We start from the raw sequence: 8,601 nt of genomic DNA, 5'->3' as shown, positions 1-8,601 counted from the left end.
CCGTGAAAGGTCAGATGGCTTGAAGCCTGGCCCCGATTTCCACCTGACCCTGAATTCTACATCCTAAATCACCATGACTTCTGCCACATCAGATGGTCTCAGTTACTGATATATCCTGAGTCAAACTCCTTTTCACTCAGGGGAGGTTGAGCTTAGTAGGGGACAAGTGTGTTGAACTCTAAATAGAGTGAGGTGGAAAGCTGATGGTTCAGGCAAAGAAAGAATGGCTAATAATGATCTCGGAGAGTTTAGGACCCTTGAGGGTACAGCAGTATTCTGTTGGCATGACCACTGCAAAGTAGTCAATCAGCCCGATCTCACTAGATTACCAGACCCCAGGAAATGGGGTCTCAAGAAAAAGCCTTTTATTAGGTGTGAGGCGAAAAGAGTAACTGCCCTTTTCAAAGAAGTAACTTCACAAGTCAATCCTTTCTCAGTACTTTGACTCTTTTTTATATTCGTTAAGTGTTTATGAGGATCAAAAACTGTCAGAAAGTATTCACATATTTATTTTTGAATCATATGTGTTTTCTAGAGATACACTGCATATTTGCAAACATAAACATCCTTAAACATACGTTCATGTTTATATAAATACATGTATGCAATCTATCCTTATTTAAAGTATCAGAAATGATTTTATTGGGTCTTATATTTTCAAAGTACCTTTTGACAGTATTACCGAATCATGCTCCAATATACATACAATCTTAATTTATATGCTGATCGGTAGTGTATGAGTCCCGTTTCGTCATATCCTAACCCAAACTTGATATTATAAAACTTTTATATACAATCTTTAAAACTGAAAGTGTGACAAGTGATGAACTCATTGTTGTCTTACTTTGTACCTCTCTGAATGAGAATAAACATCTTTGTACCCATCAAAAAAAAAAATAAATGGCTAATATCAGAATTTAAAGAGGGCCAGATATGGAGGGGGGACAGGTTCCTTCCAAATCAAAGCCAATAGCACCAGCTTTTTAATTTCTTTTATACAGGGAATCATTTTGAAGTGGGAGAGCGAGGTGGAAGACTGAATCTTGCGGACAAAGGAGAGTGAGTGAAGTGATAGTTTTATTAAGGATACAGAAAAAAACTCCTGGGAGTGAGAAGGGTCCTGATAGGTTGCCCCTGAGGGCTTTTAGGGTTGGTCTTTTATTGAAGGCTAGCCAGGGAGCTTAAATCCTTTTAACATCTCTATTGATAACACCACTAAGGACTAGTAATAACACCTTTAATGGGTTGCTTCCCTTTTTTAGGCTCGGGTAATGCTTTGTTGGTCACAAGTAACTGTTAGAACAAGATCCCACCTCTGACACCTTAGGGCAGGGTGGTCTGGTTTGTTCCCTTATCTCTGGTTTCCTTAGAAACATTTTGGGGATTTCTGTGAGCCTCATCCCATAGCCCCTACCTATCTCTCCCTACCTAGCCCTGCCTGTCCCTTACTCAATTTGACACTTTTTTGCACAATAAAAAAGTAGTTGGCAATAGAAAAAGCAGAGGGCCTGGATTCAGAAGACTTGGATTTATGTCTTCGTACTTCCCTTTACTGTCTGTGTGGCCTTGGGTCAGTCATTCCATTTCAGATACCAAATTTAATTTGTAGTAACTGGAAGATTGTAATCAATGAAACTGGTGTGTGTCAGGCACACCCTGCTGGGTATTTACAGCCCTGTTTTCCAAGCAAACTCTGAAAGGTAGGAATTAACATCCCCAACTCAGAGGTAAGAAGGTTGCTCTCCTCTCCATCTGCCAGGCACCAGGTGAAAGCGCTCTGGGGATGGGCAGGTGCCGGCCAGTGATGAGTCACACTCGGGGAGCAGGACTAGCGTGTGCACCCCTGAAGTCACGGGGCTTCCAGAGAGATCCGAATGAGTTTTCTTTCATGTTACCATATGACAAATATTTATAAACAAAAGTTTAAGTAAACAGATCTTCTGGAGTCAAATGCAAATTTTACATTTACAAGATAAAAGAAGATCTTCAGAGAAACAGCCAAGCCTTTATTTTCTTATACAGTGTGTAAAATGTATCAAAACACGATTGTTATTATGTAAGGGGCTAGATGGAATTCTTACAAGTGGGGAAACATGCTAACCTGACTGTTTACATATTGTAGAGACTCAGCCAAAGTCAGCTCCCCTTCCTCCTTTCATCCACAGGATGGGGGCACTTGGGTGACTTTATCACTCCAAGTATTTCAGACGGATTTGTTAATTTGAAAATGGTTCTGATAATAGTTTGAGTTTTCACTTACGAACGCTACACATGGAGGTAGTTTTTCCAGTTGTCACCAGGCTGCAGGAAAAACATCAGGAAAAACCACTGTCACTGGAGCCTGTCGACTGACCACTGACGGGGGCACTCGGGCTCCCTGCACACGCCCTGGGTTATTCTCGGCCCATGAACATTCTCTCTTGTTCTTTGGCTTATGTCGTCCGCTCCATAGACTTGGTCTGGCAGCCTCAACTAACTACTAATGAGGCCAGACATCTTCTTTTTAATGTTTATCAGACATGTGAATAAATTGCTTATTCATATCTTTTGCTCACTTTTCAGACAGACTGGTTATCTTTTTCCTTATTAATAGGTGGTTCTTCATATGTTCTGAATTCAAAACTTCTATTAGTTCTACACATTGCAGATATTTTATCCATTTGGGGCTTGTATTTTTACTTTGGTGTGTGTGTTTCTTCCCACAAAAAGATTCAGAACTTTCATGTAGTTATATGTGACCAGATTTTTCTCTCTGGCTTGTCCTTTTGTACCTCATTTGAGAAGCCCTCCCCCACCTCAGTGAGAGACGCTGCTGTGAGTTCCTCGGCAGCACGCTCTTCCTATTTAGGTATTTGATATATGTATTTTGTATGATGTGAGATAAGGCTTCCTTCCATATCATCTGTCCCCACAGATTGCCATTTGTCCCAACACTTAGAGCTGCCTATTCTTTCCTCGTGATGGGTAATGCCACTTCGTTATAGATCATGTTCAAGGACACGTGATCCTGTTCTCACCTTCTCTATTTATTCGTTGATTTTTCTCTGTGCCACTATCAGATTGCTTCAGTTCTCATGCATTCATAGTAAGTGTTGATATCTAGAAGGGATGGTCCTTCTAACAAATCTCTTAAACTTGGAGTATTTTTGTCTTTACTTTTTTATGCAAGTCTTAGGCTCATCCTGAAGAGCACTCCAGAAAGCCCTTTGAGGCTCTGCATGGAGTTTATAGGTTAATTTGACAAGTGGCCATTTTACTGTATTGAATCTTTATTGATTAAAAGTATCATAGATATTCTTTTTTTTTTTTAAAGATTTTATTTATTTATTTGAGACAGAGAGAATGAGAGGGAGGAGGGTCAGAGGGAGAAGCAGACTCCCTGCCGAGCAGGGAACCCGACACGGGACTCGATCCCGGGACTCCAGGATCATGACCTGAGCCGAAGGCAGTCGCTTAACCGACTGAGCCACCCAGGCGCCCTATCATAGATATTCTTATTTATTTAGATCTTCTTATAAATCTTTCAATAAAGTTTTAAAATTTTCTCTTTAAAGTACTGATCTTTTGTGAGATGCTCTTAGGTACGTCGTAGTTTATTTGTTACTGGAAATTGTACTTTTTTTTTCAAGATTTTTTTTTCTATTGGAGTCTTCCTGAAATTAAAAAAAAAATGCAATTTTTGTGTGTTCATCTTAATATCTAAAAACATTGCTGAGTTGTTATTTTTAATATTTTATATTTTGGATATCCCACATAGATAGTAAAATTATTATAAGGGGGTATTGGCAACAGGACGGAAATATCAATGGCACAAAATAAAGACTCCAGAAATGGACCAACTTATACACGGACAACTGATTTTCAGCAAAGGTGCAAAAACGAGTGAGTGGAATCTGTTTTAAAAATACCTGTAGAAAGTGTGCTGTTCTCTGAGAATTGCAGAGGCATTGGGTAACCTCTGGAGAAACCCTTTCTTGGACATGGACACAGGACACCACGAGTTCTTCAAGTACCATTTATGCAGGTATGTAGCGTTCTCAACCTTCGCCCCAGGCCTGAGGTAGCATAACGAGATGATAGCACCGAACACAGCAGCCTGCGATGTAAACCTGTTTCCCCTCCACAGGCCCTGCCCACCCCCTTCCTAGTCCCCAGCCTGCTGTGGTCCGGCCACAGATCTTTCCCTTCTGACTCAGGGGTTCCTTCTTCTATCTCCTCCCACAGATGACAATATCAATTTCCCACAAGAGACTGCTTTTTTCTTTTTTTAAAGATTTTATTTATTTATTTAAGATAGCACAAGAACGAGAGAGCACAAGGAGGGGAGGGACAGAAGGAGCGGGAGAAGCAGACTCCCCGCTGAGCAGGGAGCCTGACTTGGGGTTTGCTCCAGGACCCCGGGATCATGACCTGAGCCGAAGGCAGACGCTTAACCGACTGAGCCACCCAGGTGCCCCAAGACTGTCTTTTTATATTATTCACAAAATCACAAATGTCTCCGTCTGAAGTACCTTACCTACAGTTGTTTTACGTTCCTGATTTTGTTCCCTGAGAGCAATGGACACATCTGGCTTTATATCTGGATGACGACCAGAGCCAGCAAAGGAGCCTCTCACCCAAGGACCTCTCCCAGTGAGAGTCTCCACATGCAGCAATTCTAGGATTCTACATACAACTTCCATAGCAAAATTTACAACAGCTTTTATATAATATTTGTGTGTGTACAACATGAATAGCCCGGCCTCCACACATGATCCTCCAGTGAGTGAACGGTAAATGTAGGTAATGATGTAAAATGATGTAAGCACACGTGGCTACACAGGTAGATGCTGCGGCACCAGGGACACATGTACGTCCTTTTCCTTGGCCGTTTGAGGTTAGAAGTGTAGCTCTTGAAGTTGGCCCCAAGAGGGCAGTAACTACTCGTAATTGCTCCCAGAAGCGAGAGCGCAGGGCTTTTCTGATTCTGAGCGAGGAATCTAGAAGTTTGGGTGGACATAGGTTGACAACATTTAGAAATGTCTTCCAGTTTTTCTCTTAAATCAAGAATTCATTCTTCTCTCTGTCTGGGATAGTACCCAATTTCCCCTCCTGCAGCCTGTCTCAATTTTGCTGTGATAATAATGATCCTAGGATTTTATAACCCCGACTAGGTAAAAGTGATCCAATTTGGGACCACGTGGGAAACAGGAATGACTGGTAGCTCTGTAGCCCATAGAAGAAGTCAGCTAAGTTCCTCTTTTGTAACTCTAAAATTCCTTTCTAGGTCATTCTTAGGCCAACTTTGGATGGGAACGTTTATCCATGCTGCCCTGAACTATTCTGGTAGGAAACCAGGTTTTGTTCTGTTTCCTGTGGGTTTCACTTTTCCTCTGTGGAATGTTCTCTCTGCTTAGAGATGTGATCACGTTCCTTTGTGGAATGTTCTCTCTGCATGTCCACACTCAGAGTGCTGTGTGCTGTTCTGCCCCATGACCTCACCTCATGGAAGGTAGAGGAGACCAGGACAAACCATGAGTGGAGACAGTCAATAATCAATAGCTGGGACAGACTGCTACAGGCAGAGAGATGAAGAACGTGAGGACGTAGAGCTCACAGGAGATGTGATCAGGGTCTGTGAAAGCTCTGTAAGATTAAAGCAGAAGGTTGAAAATTATAAATGAGATAATACATAGAAATGTGCTCCTGACTACTGGGTATTTACCCCAAAGACATAGATGTAGTGAAAAGAAGGGCCATATGCACCCCAATGTTCATAGCAGCAATGTCCGCAATAGCCAGACTGTGGAAAGAGCCGAGATGCCCTTCAACAGATGAATGGATAAAGAAGATGTGGTCCATATATACAATGGAATATTACTCAGCCATCAGAAAGGATGAATACCCAGCTTTAAATCAGCATGGATGGGACTGGAGGAGACTATGCTAAGTGAAATAAGTCAAGCAGAGAAAGTCAATTATCATATGGTTTCACTTATTTGTGGAACATAAGGAATAACATGGAGGACATTAGGAGAAGGAGAGGGGAAAATGGGGGGGGTGGGATTGGAGGGAGAGATGAACCATGAGAGACTATGGACCTGAGAAACAAACAGGGTTTTAGAGGGGAGGGGGGAGGGGGGATTGGTTAGCCCGGTGATGGGTATTAAAGAGGGCACGTACTGCATGGAGCGCTGGGTGTTATATGAAAACAATGGATCGTGGATCACCACATCAAAAGCTAATGATGTATTGTATGGTGACTAACATAACATAATAAAATTAAAAATAAAATAAAATAAAATAAAAATAAAAACAAAAACAAAAAACAAAAAAGAAATGTGCTCCTGATTGTTAAGGAAAGTGAGATCCTTGGTACCACCAATGCTTCCTTGGTACCACTGTGTGTGAGATACAACGGTTGCCATGCTGGGGGACACGATGTGGTGATGCCCTCCATCTCTCTGGAGTCTGTGTCTCTCCCATGCTATCTCTCTGGAGTCTGTGTCTCTCTGGAGTCTGTGTCTCTCCCATGCTATCAACACGGAAGGGAGACTTGATCTGCATACCTCCTGAGACACCTGTTTCATGGAACTAACTTACCTGTGGAGGGCTAGGTTCTCTTCTTCGGAGGGCAGAGACCTCTCCGTATTCCCCTGATAGAGAGCCGGCCACTTTCTACAGTGAGAGGTAGTGACAGAGAACCCACTGCCTCTTAAGACAGCTCATTGCTCTTAAACAGCTCTAATGATTAAATCATTCTTCTTTCTAGTAAACTCAGAGTTTAAAGTCATAGATTGTCTTGTTATTTTTAGCCCAGAACTACTCATTTCTATCAGAAACAACATCCAATAACTTTTTACCCCTTCTTCTGCCCAAGAGTATCTCAAATAATTGACCATGACTGGAATTTGGCTTTTCATGATGAAATATAACTTGGCCATCGGCCCGGGGCACGAAGCCAGATTATACAGCTGCATTATGGTAGTCATGGTGAGGAGCCTGCATGTCATCCACCCATCCATCCATGTGTCCTTTCAGTAAATATGCATTGAGCAACTAATAGGCAACAGGAACTCCTTTAGGTCCTGGTGATAAAATAGGGAGTTGAAAACAAATCCAAGTTTTGGAGAACTTACACTCTAATGAAGGAAGTAGATATAATTCTGATTAATGAAGATTAATGAATTAATAAGCTGAGATACAGGCTCTGAATGAAGGAGATAGTCCTTCGAGAGCAGGTGTCAAGGGAACCTAACAAAAGCCAGGAGTGAGAGGTGGAGGTGTCAGATGAGGCTTCTCGAGGCAGGCGACCCTTGAGCTCAGCTCTGAGAAAGGGATAGGAGTGGACAGTGCCTTCAGTCTCAGGGAACACGGTGTGACAAAGCCTTGTGCAGACATCATTGGCTTACTTAAGGACTTGAGAGAAACCCAGTGTGGCTGGAGCACAGAGAATGACGAGATGCCCTTTGAGAGATACCCAAGGTCTGGCTGGGTGGAGCATGATTAGAATTCTCTTTGTTGGAAGAGAAATCAGAAGTGATCAAAAGGATTTAAGCAGGGGAATGATACCAGATTTGCATTTTGAAGCGATCCTTCTGGATATTGTTGGGGGAAAATGTGATGAGCCAGTTTGACTGTGGGAAGAACAACTACAAGTCAGGAAGAGTAAGTAGTAGCTTTGATTAGGTCATAACATGGAAACGGAGGAAAATACACTGAACTGAAAGAGATTTGGTAAGAAGGCTTAGGATTTGTGACAGATTGGGAGTGGAAGGCTAATGAGCAGTACTGTCAGGGAAGATGCTTTGGTTTCATTCAAACAATTCAGTTTGCCAGGGTGAAATGTACCCATTCCACAGTGGCTACAGTCAGTTCTCCTTTGTGAAAGTTTTCATAAGAGCTAAAAGATAAATTCACTCCAAAAAAATAATTATAATATCAAATATTGGCACAGTCATTTCCTGGAAGTGAATGGTGCCTCATTTGTGTTTGATGCAGATCAGTGTCCCAAAGCGCATTATCAGAAACGCTAGTGAAACCCCAAAGATCGATGAGCTTCAAACTCAGCCCCTTGGAATAATTGTGAACAGGCTGTTTTCAGTCCTGAAGGTACGTTTCTATATATGATTTTATATTGCTTACTAAGATTAGCTTATTCTCCACTAGGAGCTTGAAGAGGATTTAGAAATTATTCATTTCAAAGTCTCTATACAGAATAGAGCCAAAAGTAATAACCTCTCCCCCAAAAGTAAAGAGCTGCAGAGTGAATACGCTAAAACCAAAATACATTAAAAGTGTTTTATTCTCAAGAAGCTGTCACAATCCTGTTTCAACTTCCTTTCATCCTTGTAGCTTCTGAAAGAGGGATTACTTCATACATGAACAGCGTTTGCCCTCTGGGTGATTTTTGCACTTTATGCATAGGAACTGTATTTTAGGTTACTATTTTTGTGAATATACAATCACTGTAGTAGAGTGATAAGCCAGATTAATTGACTGGGAAGACCAATAAGTAGAGCAGGCTAAAGAGTGAGGAGGAGGAGGAGGAGAAGGAGAAGAAAGAAGAAGAACAAAGAAGAAGAAGAAGAAGAAGAAGAAGAAGAAGAAGAAGAAGAAGAA

General features: G+C 41.7%; 1 protein-coding gene across 1 annotated transcript in view; it reads left to right on the top strand.

Annotated features, from left to right (window-relative positions):
* Positions 1–6,879: 6,879 nt before the first annotated feature.
* AIM2 (absent in melanoma 2) overlaps positions 6,880–8,601 on the top strand; it is a 3,898-nt gene continuing 2,176 nt past the window's right edge. The window contains 5 exon segments of the mRNA XM_035009581.1: positions 6,880–6,972; positions 7,909–7,921; positions 7,924–7,978; positions 7,980–8,091; positions 8,149–8,230. Of these exon segments, the coding sequence (XP_034865472.1) occupies positions 6,880–6,972; positions 7,909–7,921; positions 7,924–7,978; positions 7,980–8,091; positions 8,149–8,230 (355 nt within the window).

Source organism: Mirounga leonina, unplaced genomic scaffold (assembly GCF_011800145.1).
Source record: "Mirounga leonina isolate KUSES-001 unplaced genomic scaffold, KU_Mleo_1.0 Mir_154, whole genome shotgun sequence".
Classification (NCBI taxonomy): domain Eukaryota; kingdom Metazoa; phylum Chordata; class Mammalia; order Carnivora; family Phocidae; genus Mirounga; species Mirounga leonina.
The sequence above is the reverse complement of the archived record's forward strand: the minus strand, read 5'-3'. Positions and strand labels throughout refer to the sequence as shown.